Raw genomic sequence first — 21,819 nt, 5'->3', positions numbered from 1 at the left:
AATAATTAAGACAGAATGAATGCAGCCCTCAAGGATATTCACAAACTAATGTACAAACAAGATCAATTATGGTGGAACCACCATTTTTCTGAAAAATACATTGAATTGAAATTAATCCCAAGAGGTCTTAGAATTCAACTTTTCCCCGCATTTGAATTCCACAATCCAAATCTCAGTATAGAATGGGAGGATGTACTATCCGAGTGATAAGAAAAATTTATGAAAATTTTAATCAAGCATGATAAATCAAAATACGAACTACTTGAAACCAAAGTAGAAAAACTCAATTCACAACTAAAAGAATTTGAATCCCTTAAAGAATTTGAGAAAACATATAAACAATACCAACAGAAGTTGGATAAATATGAGAAAGAAATTAAACAAACCAAACAAGGGAAACTAAGTAGGGACAAAACCGATTATGAAAACAAAAAGGTGTATAAATGGAAAAAGAGGTTCAATCCCAATAAATAAAGGCCATCAAGGGTTAATGTCATCTAGAGCGACATATCAGACACAGAAGGGGATGAATCAGATATGAATCAGATATTCTAGAATCTGAAACAGGACCACAAACATCCAGTTTGGAAAGTCATATGAGAATCACACGGTGCAAAAGGAAGGATTTTTTAGAAGCAGGTGCCTCTTCACAAACAGACACACCAGAAGAGGCAGGGGGAAGCCAAAAAAGCAAAACAAAAGCAAACCACACAACAAAACAAACAAGATAGGTTAGAAACCCTACCAGAGAGCGCCAAGTCCATTCTCAGAAATGAGGATGACACATTAAGAATAATAAACTTGTCCAATAAAATTCTATCGGAAGAACACAGACAAGTACGGTCAAAAGATATGACCTTTTGCCCCACACTGACTATAGACAAGTTTGAAATTATCAAAGATGTGCAACTTTTTGTTAGAAAGATCGCACTTAAAAGATTTTATAAATCCAAACCGAATGCCTCAACTGAAGGGACATTAACCTGTGCATGATGAAAGAAATACCTTGGAAATACTGGAATGTTTGCTGGAGGAAAATGAACCTCCAAATGAACCCCCCAAAGAACCCAAATGGAGAGATAAAATTAAAAACAAGTCGACTTTTATGCCAAAATTCAACCAGTGTTCACAACTAGAAGTGTTTAATGAGATTGTATGTGAAAAAGTACTTAAACTAATAAAACACACAAAACACAATCTCACCAAAAAGGAACAAAGGGCATTATGTGACATGAAGTCATGGAAGGATGTGATTATAAGAACTTCGGACAAAGGAGGGAATATAGTTGTGTGGCCAATTAATATGTATCGTATAGAAACAGACAACTGAAAGACATTTCATGCTATCAAAAGCTGGGATATAATCCATCACAAGAGTATCTACAAAAATACATGAATGTAATAAACACAGCTAAAAATCAGAATATAATAACAGCCAAAGAATATCAATTCTCAAAAGTAGCAAATCTATCTGATTCCAAAAATTCATAAGGACAAAAATCATCCTCCAGGACGTCAGATTGTTTCAGGCATAAAGAGTCTCACCGGTAAAGCAAGCCAGTATGTGGACTACAGACTTAGAGAAACTCTGTCACAAATGACCTCTTATGTGCAAGACACAACTCATGTCCTAATACAATTGGAAAATGTACACTTAAATTCCTCTACTTGGTTAGTGACGGCAGATGTCAAATCCCTTTACACCTGTATCAACCATAATCTTGGTTTAAAGGCAACAAAATGGTTCCTATCTATGGGTTCAGAAGAAGATCCTTTGCACGATGAATTCATCTTGCAATTATTGAGATTTTTGTTGAACCACAACTTCTTTACATTTAACAATTTATTTTACCTCCAAACCAGAGGTACCGCAATGGGCACAGCATGTGCTCCCACCTATACCAATCTCTTCCTAGGCTGGTGGGAGCAGAATTTTATATTCTCAGACACCAACACAGAATTTCTGGAATACATACCCCTGTTGATACGTTATATTGATGATATGCTCTTTTTGTGGGAGGGCACTAAGGATGAACTAGACAAATGTCTGAGATGCTTGAATCAAAATAAGAATAACATCAAACTAACATATGAAGCCAATCAACAAACCATAAACTCCCAGAAATTAATTACTAAAGAAAAGAAGCAAGCCCAAGCAAGAACAGATTAGGTTTATTTCAACCTACAACTCAGAAAGTAAAGAAATCTTACAAATATTGCAAGATAACTGGCACATACTCAGATCTGAGCCGATTTTATCGCAAATTTTTTGGGGAAAAAGTTCACTCAGGGTTCAGAAGAACCAAAAATATTAAAGATCTGCTCAGCCCAAGTCATCATTTACAAATGGCGGAACTTGCAGTACATGCAACTTCATGTTAAAATTACATGAAGTCAAAGACCGATTTGACAAATGCCATAAAATCAACGCACATATTAACTGCCAAACAGAGGGAGTTGTTTATGTACTAAAATGCAAGTGTGACAAAATATACGTGGGTATGAAGACCAGAAAAATAACAACTAGACTTCAAGAACACCTGAGGAATATCAAAAGTGCATCAAAAGATTTACAAGCAGGAAAACAGATCTTGTCTGTAGCCAGGCATTTTTACACTAAACATAATTCCAAACAATCTGATCTGAGGTGCTTTGATTTTCAGAAAGTCAAAATGGGCGGAGCCATGCAAAAATGTTTCCTCCTCAATACACAAATTGTAGGTGCCCTTTTGGCAGATATGAGTTTTTTTTTTATTAATATATATATTTTAATTACATTCCAGTTTACTGCCCCTTTATGCAAGGACTTTCCAGATGCAAGGAGGCATTTTATCTAAGATTTTAACAGCATAAAATGTTATACTCTCAGACTAAGATTGCTCAGTGTTTGAAATGAGACAAGTTAACATTTTTCAGTTTACACTACAGCTGACTTAATTGATGACTAAAAAAAAGTACATACACGCAAGCCTTAATCCTGCATTAAACCAGATCTAATGGTATGAGACTGAGTACCACAGCTTATGGTTCCACTAAGACCATATAGAGTACAGCATTTTTGAAATCCATAAATACAGCTGACAGATGGGAACATTTGTACACCATATTTGAAGTGGTGCTCTTGGTTGGGTAAAATGGGTAAAAAAAACAAAACACATATGTCAACCTTTCAAAAGTACTTTTCTTCATCTTGCCATCTACACAGATTATTAATGTACAATTTTGAATTCACAGAATTATTTTTGTTTACACATTTACAAATATGATTCTTTAAAAAGTGATCTCTTGATTTCTGCAATTTTTTTTATCATACATGTCACACACTGTTGATTTAGGGGATGCAATGTGCAGAAATGTTACCTCCTGTTAGTGTTTCTGTGGGTGTCTGTGTTTTATGTCTTTGTGCTTTTGTTTGTGTCTCTGAGTGTGTATGTATTGTTTTTCTGTGAGGGTGAGTGTGTATGTCTTTGTGCATTTTCTGTGGATGTCTGTGAGGGTGTGTGTGTGTATGTCTTTGTGCTTTTTCTATGGGTGTCTCTGTAAGGTTGGGTGTATGCGTGTCTTTGTGTATTTTCTCTGGATGCCTCTGGGAGGGTGGGTGTGTGTCTTTGTGTGTTTTCTGTGGATGTCTTTGTGAGGGTGTGTGTGTGTGTGTGTGTATGTATGTATGTCTGTGTTTTCTGTGGATGTCTCTGTGAGGGTGTGTATGTCTGTGCATTTTCAGTGGGTGTCTCTATGAGACTGTGTATATCTTTGTGTGTTTTCTGTGGATCTCTCAGTGAAGGTGTGTATCTATGTATGTCTTTGTGTGTTTTATGTGGTTGTCTCTCTGTGTGAGTATGTCTTTGTGTGCTTTCTGTGGGTGTCTCTGTGTGTGTGTGTATGTATTTGTGTGTTTTCTGAGGCTGTCTCTGTCGGTGTTTCCTTGGGTGTATGTGCAAGTTTGTGTTTGCGTGTGTGTGTGCGTCCATTGTCTGTTCCTTTTTAGGACATTTTGACCTTACTACTGATTATTCACATCTTTCTACAGACATTGAGACTAATGAGACCTTTCCGGAAGTCACCAATCCACCATTTAACCTTTAAATTATTGTTTAGGCAGTACAGGGCCCTTCCTTTCAGCCACTGCATGCCATTGTCATCATTTAGTTGGCATCTTCCTTGACAAAAAGATAATCAGAACTCCATATTTTGTTTTGTACATCTCCTTTTTTGACAGAACTGTAGTCTACCTCATTACTTGTCAGGTCAATGTAAACAAGTGCTGAGTGTCTGTTTGGGTGTCTGTGTCTGAGTGTGTTTGAGTATTTCTTTGTGTGTCTTCTGCTAAAGTGTCTATATGTGAATCCTTATGTGTGAATGTGTGTTTCAGTGTATGAGTGTGTCTGTGTGTTACTACCTTTACAACATTTCCACATTTGACTACACTTAATAATAAAGTGCATATATGTTTTAGTCACTTGGTCAAAAATTGCACATGTCAAGGGGGGGGGGGGGGGGCTGATCAATGTTTAAGTCAGGGGCCCCAAAATTTCTAGTGGTGGCCCTGCCGCTACACCCTACTGTGGGTCAGAGGTAAAAGGAGTAAATTTCAGTCTATACATTGAACACAGGCGAATCAGTCAAGCATTATTCCAGACTGCCTGTTTACCTCACAGTTCAGGGCCGTTTCTAGAGAATCTGGCTCCCAAGGCAAAATTCCAAAATGCGCCCCCCTCACAGATTCTAAAGCCCCCCTCCTAGACTTTGCAGATCACTCTGTCATTTAAAGGTCAGCTCCCAAGCAGCAGTGCACTACTGGAACCTAGCTGAACACATGTGGTGAGCAAATGACAAGAGACAAATGTGTGTTGCGGCCAACCACCAGTTAGCTCCTAGTAGTGCATTGCTGCTGCTAAGGATATGTACATATGCTTTTCAACAATGGATACCAAGAGAACAAGAATAATAGAATTGTCTTAAAATTCTATGGTGTATCCTGAATTATGAAAGTTTAATTTTGACTTTCCTATCCCTTTAATTATGTCCTTTTTCTACTCCAATGTTTTTTCCAAATATATTGATATTATCTAAAAATATATATCTTTTACTAATTGCCATTATATTTATACTTTTCTCATAGCTATGCATATTTATTTGTTTAATGCATATCAATCCCTTTCAATTCTTATCCAAAATGTATCTACAAAACTTCCAATAGACTTTAAAGTTGAACTTTGCAAAAAAAGTCATCAGGTAAGATTTTCTAAAGGATTGCAATGTCACTAGGTGCATTTGTAACATATTTAGGGGTCTATTAGAATTATTTAGAAAAGTTATAACATTTTTTTTTACAAAATTCACTATTAAAGTCTATGAGATTTTTGCACATAAATAATTTGATAAAACAAAATTTATGCTTACCTGATAAATTTCTTTCTTTTGCGATGTACCATGTCCACGGATTCATCCTTACTTGTGGGATATTATCCTTCCTAACAGAAAGTGGCAAAGAGAGCACCACAGCAGAGCTGTCTATATAGCTCCCCCCTTAACTCCACCCCCCAGTCATTCAACCGAAGGCCAAGGAAGAAAAAGGAGAAACTATAAGGTGTAGAGGTGACTCAAGTTTTTAATAAAAAATACCATCTGTCTTGAATAGACAGGGTGGGCCGTGGACTCGGTACATCGCAAAAGAAAGAAATTTATCAGGTAAGCATGAATTTTGTTTTCTTTTGCATGATGTACCGAGTCCACTGATTCATCCTTACTTGTGGGATACCAATACCAAAGCTTTAGGACACGGATGAAGGGAGGGACAAGACAGGAACCTAAATGGAAGGTACCACTGCTTGCAAAACCTTTCTCCCAAAAATAGCCTCCGAAGAAGCAAAAGTATCAAATTTGTAAAATTTTGAAAAAGTATGGAGCGAAGACCAAGTCGCAGCCTTACAAATCTGTTCAACAGAAGCATAATTTTTAAAAGCCCATGTGGAAGCTACTGCTCTAGTAGAATGAGCTGTAATCCTTTCAGGAGGCTGCTGTCCCACAGTCTCATAAGCCAAACGGATGATGCTTTTCAGCCAAAAGGAAAGAGAAGTCACCGTAGCCTTTTGACCCCTACGCTTTCCAGAATAGACAACAAACAAAGAAGATGTTTGATGAAAATCTTTTGTTGCCTGTAAATAAAATTTAAAAGCACGAACCACATCCAAGTTGTGCAACAGACGTTCCTTCTTAGAAGAAGGATTAGGACACAGAGAACGAACAACAATTTCCTGATTGATATTCCTGTTAGTAACAACCTTAGGTAGGAACCCAGGCTTGGTACGCAAAACCACCTTATCAACATGGAAAACAAGAGAAGGCGAATCACATTGTAATGCAGATAGTTCAGAAACTCTTCGAGCTGAAGAGATAGCAACTAGGAACAAAACCTTCCAAGATAAAAGCTTAATATCTATGGAATGCATGGGTTCAAACGGAACCCCCTGAAGAACTTTAAGAACTAAATTTAGACTCCATGGTGGAGCAACAGGTTTAACCCCAGGCTTAATTCTAACTAAAGCCTGACAAAAAGCCTGAACGCCTGTAACATCTGCCAGACGCTTATGCAACAGAATAGACAGAGCAGATATCTGTCCTTTTAGGGAACTAACTGACAATCCGTTCTCCAATCCCTCTTGGAGAAAAGACAAAATCCTAGGAATCCTGATTTTACTCCAGGAGTAGCCTTTGGATTCGCACCAAAAAAGATATTTACGCCATATCTTATGATAGATTTTCCTGGTAACAGGCTTTCGAGCCTGAATCAAGGTATCTATGACCGACCCAGAGAAACCTCGCTTTGATAAAATCAGGCGTTCAATCTCCAAGCAGTCAGTTGCAGAGAAATTAGATTTGGATGCTTGAATGGACCTTGAATGAGAAGGTCCCGTCTCAGTGGCAGAGTCCATGGTGGCAGAGATGACATGTCCACCAGGTCTGCATATCAAGTCCTGCATGGCCACACAGGAGCTATCAAGATCACAGAAGTTCTCTCCTGTTTGATTCTGGCAATCAAACGAGGAAGGAGAGGAAATGGTGGAAACACATAAGCCAGGTTGAATGACCAGGGTACTGCTAGAGCATCTATCAGTACAGCCTGAGGATCCCTTGACCTGGATCCGTAACGAGGAAGATCCAATTCTGGTGTGCCCCATAGCCGAACCAGTTGAGCAAACACCTCCGGATGGAGTTCCCACTCCCCTGGATGAAAAGTCTGACAAACTTAGAAAATCTGCCTCCCAGTTCTCTACTCCTGGGATATAGATCACTGACAGATGGCAAGAGTGAGCCTCTGCCCATCGGATTATCCTTGAGACCTCTATCATTGCTAAGGAACCCTTTGTTCCGTCCTGATGATTGATATAAGCCACAGTCGTGATGTCTGACTGAAACCTGATGAATATGGCCGAAGCCAGCTGAGGCCATGCCTGGAGAGCATTGAATATCGCTCTTAATTCCAGAATATTTATAGGTAGGAGAGCCTCCCGAGTCCACAAACCCTGCAATCCCAAGCCCAGAAGGCTGGCGTCTGTCGTCACTATAACCCAATCTGGCCTGCGGAAACACATTCCCTGGGACAGATGATCCTGTGACAACCACCAAAGAAGAGAGTCTCTGGTCTCTTGATCCAGATTTATCTGAGGAGATAAATCTGCATAATCCCCATTCCACTGATTGAGCATGCATAGTTGCAGTGGTCTGAGATGCAAGCGAGCAAATGTAACTATGTCCATTGCCGCTATCATTAGACCGATTACCTCAATACACTGAGCCACAGACGGCCGAGGAATGGAATGAAGAGCTCGGTAGGTGGACAAAATCTTTGATTTCCTGACCTCCATCAGAAATATTTTCATGTCCACTGAGTCTATCAGAGTCCCTAGAAATGAAACTCTTGTGAGGGGGGAAAGAGAACTCTTTTTTTACATTCACCTTCCACTTGTGAGATCTTAGAAAAGCCAACACTAAGTCCGTGTGAGACTTGGCTAGTTGGAAAGTCGACGCTTGAATTAGAATGTCGTCTAGAGAAGGCGCCACTGCTATGCCCGGCGGCCTTAGAACCGCCAGAAGGGATCCTAGCACCTTTGTGAAGATTTGTGGTGCCGTGGCCAACCCGAAAGGAAGAGCCACAAACTGATAATGCTTGTCCAGAAAGGCGAACCTGAGGAACTGGTGATGATCTTTGTGAATAGGAATGTGTAGATACGCATCCTTTAAGTCCACAGTGGTAATATATTGACCATCCTGGATCAATGGTAAGATAGTCCGAATGGTCTCCATCTTGAAAGATGGGACTCTTAGGAATTGGTTTAGGATCTTGAGATCTAGAATTGGTCTGAAAGTTCCCTCTTTTTTGGGAACCACAAACAGATTGGGGTAGAACCCCTGCCCCTGTTCTGCTTTTGGAACTGGGCAGATCATTCCCATGGTAAAAAGGTGTTCTACACAGCGTAAGAACGCCTCTCTTTTTGTCGGGTTTACAGACAATTGCGAAAGATGGAACCTCCCCCTTGAGGAGAATCCTTGAACTCTAGAAGGTATCCCTGGGTTACAATTTCTACTGCCCAGGAATCCTGAACGTCTCTTGCCCAGGCCTGAGCAAAGAGAGAGAGTCTGCCCCCTACTAGATCCGGTCCCGGATCGGGGGCTACCCCTTCATGCTGACTTAGTGGCAGCAGCAGGCTTTTTGGCCTGTTTACCCTTGTTCCAAGCCTGATTAGGTCTCCAGGTTGGCTTGGATTGAGCAAAGTTCCCCTCTTGCTTTGCAGCAGAGGAGGAGGAAGTGGGACCACTCATGAAGTTTAGAAAGGAACGAAAATTATTCTGTTTGGTCCTCGTCTTATTTGACTTATCTTGAGGGAGGGCATGACCCTTCCCTCCAGTAATGTCTGAAATTATCTCTTTCAGTGCAGGCCCGAATAGGGTCTTACCCTTGAAAGGGATGGACAAAAGCTTAGACTTAGATGACACATCAGCTGACCAGGACTTAAGCCATAACGCTCTACGCGCTAAAATGGCTAAACCTGAATTCATTTATGTCTACACCTAACACCCTAACATGAACCCCGAGTCTAAACACCCCTAATCTTACACTAATTAACCCCTAATCTGCCGTCCCCAACATCGTCGCCACCTGCATAATATTATTAACCCCTAATTTGCCGCTCCGGACACTGCCGCCACCTACATTATACTTATGAACTCCTAAACTGCTGCCCCCAACATCGCAGACACCTACATAATATTTATTAACCCCTAATCTGCCACCCCCAATGTCGCTGCAACCTACCTACACTTATTAACCCCTAATCTGCCGCCCCCAACGTCGCTGACACTATATTAAAGTTATTAACCCCTAAATCTAACCCTAACACCCCCTAACTTAAATATAATTTAAATAAATCTAAATAAAATTACTACAATTAACTAAATTATTCCTATTTAAAACTAAATACTTACCTATAAATTAAACCCGAAGCTACCTACAATATAACTAATAGTTACATTGTAGCTAGCTTAAGGTTTATTTTTATTTTACAGGCAACTTTGTATTTATTTTAACTAGGTAGAATAGTTATTAAATATTTATTAACTACTGAATAGCTACCTAGTTAAAATAAAGACACATTTACTTGTAAAATAAAACCTAACCTAAGTTACAATGACACCTAACACTACACTATAATTAAATTAATTCCCTAAATTAACTACAATTAAATACAATTAAATATAATTATCTAAAGTACGAAAACAAACAAACACTAAATTACAGAAAATAATAAAATAATTACAAGTTTTTTAAAATAATTACACATAATCTAATCCCCCTAATAAAATAAAAAAGCCCCCCAAAATAATAAAAAGCCCTAAAATTAATCTAAACTACAAAAAGCCCTTAAAAGGACCTTTTGCAGGGCATTGCCCCAAAGTAATCAGCTATTTTACCTGTAAAAAAAGTACAATACCCCCCAACATTAAAACCCACCACCCACACACCCAACCCTACTCTAAAACCCACCAATCCCCCTTAATAAAACCTAACACTAACCCCTTGAAGATCACCCTACCTTGAGGAGTCTTCACCCAACCAGGCCGAAGTCCTCAACGAAGCCGGGCGAAGTGGTCCTCCAGACGAGCAGAAGTCTTCATCCAAGCCGGGGAGAAGAGGTCCTCCAGGCAGCATCTTCTATCTTCATCCAGCGCGGAGCGGGTTCATCTTCAAGACATCCGACGTGGAGCATCCTCTTCGTTCTTCATCCGACGACTGAATGAAGGTTCCTTTAAATGACGTCATCAAAGATGGCGTCCCTTCAATTCCAATTGGCTGATAGAGTTCTATCAGCCAATCGGAATTAAGGTAGAAACAAATATATTATAGTGGCGGCGATGTCCGGTTCGGCAGATTAGGGGTTAAATTTTTTTTTTTAGTATTTGCGATGTGGGGGGGCCTCGGTTTAGGGGTTAATAGGCAGTTTATGGGTGTTAGTGAACTTTTTAGCACTTTAGTTAAGAGTTTTAGGGGCCTATCTATCAAACTCCGAATGGAGCTTGATGCCTTGTGTTTCTGGCGAGCCTGCAGGCTCGCCAGAAACAGCAGTTATGAAGCAGCGGTCACAAAGACCGCTGCTCCATAACTTGTCCGCCTGCTCTGAGCAGGCGGACAGACATCGCCGGAAATCAACCCGATCGAGTACGATCGGGTTGATTGACACCCCACTGCTGGCAGCCTATTGGCCCCGAGTCTGCAGGGGGCGGCGTTGCACCAGCAGCTCTTGTGAGCTGCTGGTACAATGCTGAATAAATAGGGGCCTAATGCTACGGCGTTAGACCATAAAACTCTTAACTACTGACTTTAAAATGCGGTACCAGGCTTGACAGGAGAGGGTCTACCGCTCACTTTTTGGAAGACTCGTAATACCGGCGCTATGCAAGTCCCATTGAAAAAATAGGAAATGCAATTGACTTAGTGGATTTGCGGTATTTTCGAGTCTGGCCAAAAAAGTGAGCGGTACACCTGTACCTTCAAGACTCGTAAAACCAGCGGGCGTTAAAAAGCAGCGTTGGGACCTCTCAACGCTGCTTTTTATGGCTAACGCAAGACTCGTAATCTAGCAGTAAGATTTTACATATTATTACTATTTGTAAATGTCTCTCTATATGTCCCTTTAATAAGCGGTGAGTAAAATAAATTAGTTCTGTACTCTTGAGGAGACTAAGATCTTGCATATTATTACTATTTGTAAATGTCTCTCTATATGTCCCTTTAATAAGTAGTGAGTAAGATAAATTAGTTCTGTACTCTTGAGGAGACTAAGATCATACATATTATTACTATTTGTAAATGCCTCTCTATATGTCCCTTTAATAAGCAGTGAGTAAGATAAATTAGTTCTGTACTCTTGAGGAGACAAAGATCTTACATATTATTACTATTTGTAAATATCTCTCTATATGTCCCTTTAATAAGCGGTGACTCGGTGAGTAAGATAAATGAGTTCTGTACTCTTGAGGAGGCTAAGATCTTACATATTATTACTATTTGTAAATGTCTCTCTATATGTCCCTTTAATAAGCGGTAAGATAAATGTCTCTCTATATGTCCCTTTAATAAGCGGTAAGATAAATGTCTCTCTATATGTCCCTTTAATAAGTGGTAAGATAAATGTCTCGAGTCCTATATATATTGCTTCTTGCGCAGGGCCAAGAGTGACCTTTTACTTACATATACCTCCTATATATATTACTTCTTGCGCAGGGCCAAGAGTAACCTTTTACTTACATATATCTCCTATATATATTACTTCTTGTGCAGGGCCAGCAGTGACCTTTTACTTACATATACCTCCTATATATTAATTCTTGCGCAGGGCTAAGAGTGACCTTTTACTTACATATACCTCCTATATATATTACTTCTTGCGCAGGGCCAAGAGTGACCTTTTACTTACATATACCTCTTATATATTACTTCTTGCGCAGGGCTAAGAGTGACCTTTTACTTACATATACCTCCTATATATATTACTTCTTGCGCAGGGCCAAGAGTGACCTTTTACTTACATATACCTCATATATATTACTTCTTGCGCAGGGCCAACAGTGACCTTTTACTTACATATACCTCCTATATATTACTTCTTGCGCAGGGCCAGCAGTGACCTTTTACTTACATATACCTCCTATATATTACTTCTTGCGCAGGGCTAAGAGTGACCTTTTACTTACATATACCTCCTATATATATTACTTCTTGCGCAGGGCCAAGAGTAACCTTTTACTTACATATACCTCCTATATATTACTTCTTGCGCAGGGCTAAGAGTGACCTTTTACTTACATATACCTCCTATATATATTACTTCTTGCGCAGGGCCAAGAGTGACCTTTTACTTACATATACCTCCTATATATATTACTTCTTGCGCAGGGCCAAGAGTGACCTTTTACTTACATATACCTCATATATATATTACTTCTTGCGCAGGGCCAAGAGTGACCTTTTACTTACATATAACTCCTATATATTTCTTCTTGCACAGGGCCAAGAGTGACCTTTTACTTACATATACCTCTTATATATATTACTTCTTGCGCAGGGCCAAGAGTGACCTTTTACATACATATACCTCATATATATTACTTCTTGCGCAGGGCCAACAGTGACCTTTTACTTACATATACCTTCTATATATTACTTCTTGCGCAGGGCCAGCAGTGACCTTTTACTTACATATACCTCCTATATATTACTTCTTGCGCAGGGCCAGCAGTGACCTTTTACTTACATATACCTCCTATATATATTACTTCTTGCGCAGGGCCAGCAGTGACCTTTTACTTACATATACCTCCTATATATTACTTCTAGCGCAGGGCCAGCAGTGACCTTTTACTTACATATACCTCCTATATATATTACTTCTTGCGCAGGGCCAACAGTGACCTTTTACTTACATATACCTCCTATACATATTACTTCTTGCACAGGGCCAACAGTGACCTTTTACTTACATATACCTCCTATATATATTACTTCTTGCGCAGGGCCAACAGTGACCGTTTACTTACATATACCTCCTATATATATTACTTTTTGCGCAGGGCCAACAGTGACCTTTTACTTACATATACCTCATATATATATTACTTCTTGCGCAGGGCCAACAGTGACCTTTTACTTACATATACCTCCTATATATATTACTTCTTGCGCAGGGCCAACAGTGACCTTTTACGTACATATACCTCCTATATATTACTTCTTGCGCAGGGCCAAGAGTGACCTTTTACTTACATATACCTCCTATATATATTACTTCTTGCGCAGGGCCAACAGTGACCTTTTACTTACATATACCTCATATATATATTACTTCTTGCACAGGGCCAAGAGTGACCTTTTACTTACATATACCTCCTATATATTACTTCTTGCGCAGGCCAAGTGTGACCTTTTACTTACATATACCTCCTATATATTACTTCTTGCGCAGGCCAAGTGTGACCTTTTACTTACATATACCTCCTATATATTACTTCTTGCGCAGGCCAAGTGTGACCTTTTACTTACATATACCTCCTATATATATTACTTCTTGCGCAGGGCCAACAGTGACCTGCTAATTACATATACCTCTTATATATATTACTTCTTGCGCAGGGCCAACAGTGACCTTTTACTTACATATACCTCTTATATATATATTACTTCTTGCGCAGGGCCAAGAGTGACCTTTTACTTACATATACCTCCTATATATATTACTTCTTGCGCAGGGCCAAGAAAGACCTTTTACTTACATATACCTCCTATATATTACTTCTTGCGCAGGGCCAAGAGTGACCTTTTACTTACATATACCTGCTATATATATTACTTCTTGTGCAGGGCCAAGAGTGACCTTTGACTTACATATACCTCCTATATATATTACTTCTTGCGCAGGGCCAAGAGTGACCTTTTACTTACATATACCTCCTATATATATTACTTCTTGCGCAGGGCCAAGAGTGACCTTTTACTTACATATACCTCTTATATATATTACTTCTTGCGCAGGGCCAAGAGTGACCTTTTACTTACATATACCTCTTATATATATTACTTCTTGCGCAGGGCCAAGAGTGACCTTTTACTTACATATACCTCCTATATATATTACTTCTTGCACAATGCCAACAGTAACCTTTTACTTACATATACCTCCTATATATATTACTTCTTGCGCAGGGTCAACAGTGACCTTTTACTTACATATACCTCCTATATATATTACTTCTTGCGCAGGGCCAACAGTGACCTTTTACGTACATATACCTCCTATATATTACTTCTTGCACAGGGCCAAGAGTGACCTTTTACTTACATATACCTCATATATATATTACTTCTTGCGCAGGGCCAAGAGTGACCTTTTACTTACATATAACTCCTATATATTACTTCTTGCGCAGGGCTAAGAGTGACCTTTTACTTACATATACCTCCTATATATTACTTCTTGCGCAGGGCCAGCAGTGACCTTTTACTTACATATACCTCCTATATATTACTTCTTGCGCAGGGCTAAGAGTGACCTTTTACTTACATATACCTCCTATATATATTACTTCTTGCGCAGGGCCAAGAGTAACCTTTTACTTACATATACCTCCTATATATTACTTCTTGCGCAGGGCTAAGAGTGACCTTTTACTTACATATACCTCCTATATATATTACTTCTTGCGCAGGGCCAAGAGTGACCTTTTACTTACATATACCTCCTATATATATTACTTCTTGCGCAGGGCCAAGAGTGACCTTTTACTTACATATACCTCATATATATATTACTTCTTGCGCAGGGCCAAGAGTGACCTTTTACTTACATATAACTCCTATATATTTCTTCTTGCACAGGGCCAAGAGTGACCTTTTACTTACATATACCTCTTATATATATTACTTCTTGCGCAGGGCCAAGAGTGACCTTTTACATACATATACCTCATATATATTACTTCTTGCGCAGGGCCAACAGTGACCTTTTACTTACATATACCTTCTATATATTACTTCTTGCGCAGGGCCAGCAGTGACCTTTTACTTACATATACCTCCTATATATTACTTCTTGCGCAGGGCCAGCAGTGACCTTTTACTTACATATACCTCCTATATATATTACTTCTTGCGCAGGGCCAGCAGTGACCTTTTACTTACATATACCTCCTATATATTACTTCTAGCGCAGGGCCAGCAGTGACCTTTTACTTACATATACCTCCTATATATATTACTTCTTGCGCAGGGCCAACAGTGACCTTTTACTTACATATACCTCCTATACATATTACTTCTTGCACAGGGCCAACAGTGACCTTTTACTTACATATACCTCCTATATATATTACTTCTTGCGCAGGGCCAACAGTGACCGTTTACTTACATATACCTCCTATATATATTACTTTTTGCGCAGGGCCAACAGTGACCTTTTACTTACATATACCTCATATATATATTACTTCTTGCGCAGGGCCAACAGTGACCTTTTACTTACATATACCTCCTATATATATTACTTCTTGCGCAGGGCCAACAGTGACCTTTTACGTACATATACCTCCTATATATTACTTCTTGCGCAGGGCCAAGAGTGACCTTTTACTTACATATACCTCCTATATATATTACTTCTTGCGCAGGGCCAACAGTGACCTTTTACTTACATATACCTCATATATATATTACTTCTTGCGCAGGGCCAAGAGTGACCTTTTACTTACATATACCTCCTATATATTACTTCTTGCGCAGGCCAAGTGTGACCTTTTACTTACATATACCTCCTATATATTACTTCTTGCGCAGGCCAAGTGTGACCTTTTACTTACATATACCTCCTATATATTACTTCTTGCGCAGGCCAAGTGTGACCTTTTACTTACATATACCTCCTATATATATTACTTCTTGTGCAGGGCCAACAGTGACCTGCTAATTACATATACCTCTTATATATATTACTTCTTGCGCAGGGCCAACAGTGACCTTTTACTTACATATACCTCTTATATATATATTACTTCTTGCGCAGGGCCAAGAGTGACCTTTTACTTACATATACCTCCTATATATATTACTTCTTGCGCAGGGCCAAGAAAGACCTTTTACTTACATATACCTCCTATATATTACTTCTTGCGCAGGGCCAAGAGTGACCTTTTACTTACATATACCTGCTATATATATTACTTCTTGTGCAGGGCCAAGAGTGACCTTTGACTTACATATACCTCCTATATATATTACTTCTTGCGCAGGGCCAAGAGTGACCTTTTACTTACATATACCTCCTATATATATTACTTCTTGCGCAGGGCCAAGAGTGACCTTTTACTTACATATACCTCTTATATATATTACTTCTTGCGCAGGGCCAAGAGTGACCTTTTACTTACATATACCTCTTATATATATTACTTCTTGCGCAGGGCCAAGAGTGACCTTTTACTTACATATACCTCCTATATATATTACTTCTTGCACAATGCCAACAGTGACCTTTTACTTACATATACCTCCTATATATATTACTTCTTGCGCAGGGTCAACAGTGACCTTTTACTTACATATACCTCCTATATATATTACTTCTTGCGCAGGGCCAACAGTGACCTTTTACGTACATATACCTCCTATATATTACTTCTTGCGCAGGGCCAAGAGTGACCTTTTACTTACATATACCTCATATATATATTACTTCTTGCGCAGGGCCAAGAGTGACCTTTTACTTACATATAACTCCTATATATTTCTTCTTGCACAGGGCCAAGAGTGACCTTTTACTTACATATACCTCTTATATATATTACTTCTTGCGCAGGGCCAAGAGTGACCTTTTACTTACATATACCTCTTATATATATTACTTCTTGCGCAGGGCCAAGAGTGACCTTTTACTTACATATACCTCCTATATATATTACTTCTTGTGCAGGGTCAAGAGTGACCTTTTACTTACATGTATCTCCTATATATTACTTCTTGCGCAGGGCCAACAGTGATCTTTTACTTACATATACGTCCTATATATATTACTTCTTGCGCAGGGCCAACAGTGACCTTTTACTTACATATACCTCCTATATATATTACTTCTTGCGCAGGGCCAAGAGTAACCTTTTACTTACATATACCTCCTATATATATTACTTCTTGCGCAGGGCCAACAGTGACCTTTTACTTACATATACCTCCTATATATATTACTTCTTGCGCAGGGGCCAACAGTGACCTTTTACTTACATATACCTTATATATATATATATATATATATATATATATATATTACTTCTTGCGCAGGGCCTCATCTGGCTTAGGAGGTTAAGAATATAATGAGGACTGTCTTTCCATACAATTGATATTGCTTTATAGGTACATTGTGTATATTCAGTTTAGAACTTCCTCTTTGTCAAGTATGGCTACTGCTGAAGAAATTGTTCTAATAATTGTCTGCATATTTCATATTCTGTCCTCTATAAAAACATATAAAAATAGCTGCCCTATTACAGAGGCCAGTTTCTTTTACATATATATAATTAAATGGTAACCTAGCATGTTTCATATTTACAGGTGGATCCAAAGCCTGAACCTGAAGGTTGGTGCAACATGTGCAACTCCAAAGAGTGTCAAGGGACAGACGGTCAGAAATGCTCCGTTCTCAAGCTGTCCGGTTTGGGAGGCTGGCAGTATTAGAAGGAATAAGAAAAAGAGATCGGAAATAGGCAAGGGCACTAATAGAAAAATAAGAGCTGGAGGAAAAAAAAGGCTCAGATCATAAGGTCACAGAAGCAGGGACATTACTCACCCGAATACTCAGATAAAGCAACAGGTTACTAAGATGTGCATGTGATTCCATCAGCTCGTGACAAACAGAAGTCTCCATTCCAAATAATCAAAACTTCTGTATATGGTAGGGCAGCACATCAGAGCTTAAACTATGATAACATTGTAGTAAAATCTAGTTATGCACACAAAGAACTATTAAAGGAAGGCAAAGTGAATATCATGTGATAGAACATGTGAATAGCCAAAGAATGCTGCTCAAAAAAGGCAACAACGCATATTCAAGTAGTCAAGGCTGTTGAATTACTAAAGTCCAAAAATGTAAAAAGCTACTAAAAAAGTGTTTTCTGATACAGTGAAACACCCATTCAAAGGCTTCCCATGTGCCAACCCCATTCCAAGGCTCCCCATGTGACAACCCCATTCCAAGGCTTACTGTGTGCCAACGCCATTCCAAGGCTTACTGTGTGCCAACCCCATTCCAAGGCTTACTGTGTGCCAACGTCATTCCAAGGCTTACTGTGTGCCAACGCCATTCCAAGGCTTACTGTGTGCCAACCACATTCCAAGGCTTACTGTGTGCCAACCCCATTCCAAGGCTTACTGTGTGCCAACCCCATTCCAAGGCTTACTGTGTGCCAAAGCCATTCCAAGGCTTACTGTGTGCCAAAGCCATTCCAAGGCTTACTGTGTGCCAACGCCATTCCAAGGCTTACTGTGTGCCAACGCCATTCCAAGGCTTACTGTGTGCCAACGCCATTCCAAGGCTTACTGTGTGCCAACCCCATTCCAAGACTTACTGTGTGCCAACCCCATTCCAAGGCTTACTGTGTGCCAACCCCTTCCCAAGGCTTACTGTGTGCCAGTTCTGAAGCATCTTATGTGCCAGCCTCAGCTCCAAGGCTTCTCATGTTCCAAACCCAGCTCTACCAATTCACATGTGCCATTTCCAGCTCAAATGCTTCCCATGTGCTAGCACCAGCTCCAAGGCTTCTCATGTCCAAGCCCCAGCTTCCATAATTCCTATGTACCAGCCGCAGCTCCAATGCTTTCCATGTGCCAGCCCCAGCTCCAATACTTCCCTTGAACCAGTCCCAGCTCCAATGCCTTCAATGTGCCACCCCAGCTTAAAGGCTTTTCATGCACCAGCTCTAGCTCCAAGGCTTTTCATGTGCGAGCCCCATCTTAATGAAATCCAATGTGCCAGTCCCAGCTCCATTGAAACCTAGTCAAATTCATTATTAAAGTCTAAACTGGTACACTTCCACCTACACACCACGGCTCCAAGCAGATCTGGCCACCAGGAAGAAACAAAGACATCCTACACCAAGAGCTTTAATATCCCCTCCTACTATCGAGTCTATCACAGCTGTTTGCGCTCGTTGGAAGGAGCGCTTGTATTACAATTTGAAATTACGAACGCGAGAACACAATCACAAATTACGCTACAATTATTAAGTGTCAAAAAACACATCAAAAATACATTTAAAAGTACAGTTATACTCATAATAATATTATCTGATAACAATTATTAAAAGAATATTGCACAAAAATGTTAAAAGGACACAAAGATATGAGGTCTCAGGACTGTAAAGAGCTCTAACATAGAGATACATACATATACGTGTCTAAATATGTATATGTGTGTGTATGTATATATATATATATATATATATATATATATATATAGGTCTATGTGTGTACATATGTATTTATATGTGTATTTATGTATTAACACTGCTAACATCTAAGGTAATCCAGACGGTACTTCTTAAATTAAAAATTATAAACTTTTTTTGGGTCACATAAAAACAGCAAAAACGTCTCAATAGAGACTAGGGTAAAAAAAGACAGGGGCAATGCATGTGGGTCTAACGCGTTTCAGCTCAGAAGAGCCGTACTCATAGACCTTTGACGCATTGCCTTAATGAAAAAACTATATACATATTAGTTAATTAATCAATTAAAAACATATGTGCCAATCCTGTGATTAATCCTATGCTTAACTTTCATTTACTGATAATATCCTTATATCAAAGCTGTTGTAAAGCCATTCATTTGAGTACAACTCATTTGTTACATGTGTATATATTTAAAATATAATGTTGTTGTCCATCTAGATACAATTACTAAGGGAAAAGATTACTTGCATATCCTTTTTATTCTTCATGTGCTTAAGGTGCAGCCTATTATATGTCGTGTGAAATGCAGTTTCAATATTTTAGAATACAGTATCCCCTCCTATCATCATAATATGGAGGTGCACAATATCCCTTTATGTCTATATTAAAAGGTGAAATACTAACTTTGTTGTGGCATGCTGAATGCCATTGTGATAAATTTAATATATACTTATTTAGAAACTGGTCAAGGAACGGCGTCTGTTGTTATTGCCAGAAATGTATTAAGTCAAACATAGAGTTGAAACCATCCGGTAACCTAGTCTTGAGAGTAAATATCCAATATACCTCTCTCTTACCGAGGTATTTGTCTAGATCACCCCCTCTTAATGTCAGATTCACCTTTTCTACAACTGTCCATCTGAAGGACTCAGTTTTCGCACATGCTTCTCAATAAAATGCTTATCTAGTGGTGACAGTTTTACGCACATGCTTCTCAATAAAATGCTTAGCCAGTGGTGACAGTTTTACGCACATGCTTCTCAATAAAATGCTTATCCAGTGGTGACAGTTTTACGCACATGCTTCTCAATAAAATGCTTAGCCAGTGGTGACAGTTTTACGCACATGCTTCTCAATAAAATGCTTAGCCAGTGGTGACAGTTTTACGCACATGCTTCTCAATAAAATGCTTATCCAGTGGTGACAGTTTTACGCACATGCTTCTCAATAAAATGCTTAGCCAGTGGTGACAGTTTTACGCACATGCTTCTCAATAAAATGCTTATCCAGTGGTGACAGTTTTACGCACATGCTTCTCAATAAAATGCTTATCCAGTGGTGACAGTTTTACGCACATGCTTCTCAATAAAATGCTTAGCCAGTGGTGACAGTTTTACGCACATGCTTCTCAATAAAATGCTTATCCAGTGGTGACAGTTTTACGCACATGCTTCTCAATAAAATGCTTAGCCAGTGGTGACAGTTTTACGCACATGCTTCTCAATAAAATGCTTAGCCAGTGGTGACAGTTTTACGCACATGCTTCTCAATAAAATGCTTAGCCAGTGGTGACAGTTTTACGCACATGCTTCTCAATAAAATGCTTAGCCAGTGGTGACAGTTTTACGCACATGCTTCTCAATAAAATGCTTAGCCAGTGGTGACAGTTTTACACACATGCTCCTCAATAAAATGCTTAGCCAGTGGTGACAGTTTTACGCACATGCTTCTCAATAAAATGCTTAGCCAGTGGTGACAGTTTTACACACATGCTCCTCAATAAAATGCTTAGCCAGTGGTGACAGTTTTACACACATGCTCCTCAATAAAATGCTTAGCCAGTGGTGACAGTTTTACGCACATGCTTCTCAATAAAATGCTTAGCCAGTGGTGAGAGTTTTACGCACATGCTCCTCAATAAAATGCTTAGCCAGTGGTGACAGTTTTACGCACATGCTTCTCAATAAAATGCTTAGCCAGTGGTGACAGTTTTACGCACATGCTCCTCAATAAAATGCTTAGCCAGTAATGACAGTTTTACGCACATGCTCCTCAATAAAATGCTTAGCCAGTGGTGACAGTTTTACACACATGCTTCTCAATAAAATGCTTAGCCAGTGGTGACAGTTTTACGCACATGCTACTCAATAAAATGCTTAGCCAGTGGTGACAGTTTTACGCACATGCTTCTCAATAAAATGCTTAGCCAGTGGTGAGAGTTTTACGCACATGCTTCTCAATAAAATGCTTAGCCAGTGGTGACAGTTTTACGCACATGCTTCTCAATAAAATTCTTAGCCAGTGGTGACAGTTTTACGCACATGCTTCTCAATA

General features: G+C 39.3%; 1 protein-coding gene across 2 annotated transcripts in view; it reads left to right on the top strand.

Moving 5' to 3' along the window:
• Positions 1 to 20,234, top strand: part of CHADL (chondroadherin like) — a 201,172-nt gene extending 180,938 nt beyond the window's left edge. For both annotated transcript variants that reach the window (XM_053721402.1, XM_053721401.1), the window contains exon 6: positions 17,651 to 20,234. In XM_053721402.1, the coding sequence (XP_053577377.1) occupies positions 17,651 to 17,858 (208 nt within the window). In that variant the 3' untranslated portion in view covers positions 17,859 to 20,234. The remainder of the gene's footprint in view (positions 1 to 17,650) is intronic.
• The last annotated feature ends 1,585 nt before the right edge of the window (positions 20,235 to 21,819 follow it).

The sequence above is a fragment of the Bombina bombina genome, chromosome 7, assembly GCF_027579735.1.
Source record: "Bombina bombina isolate aBomBom1 chromosome 7, aBomBom1.pri, whole genome shotgun sequence".
Lineage (NCBI taxonomy): Eukaryota > Metazoa > Chordata > Amphibia > Anura > Bombinatoridae > Bombina > Bombina bombina.
This window is presented reverse-complemented; position numbering and strand designations above follow the sequence as displayed.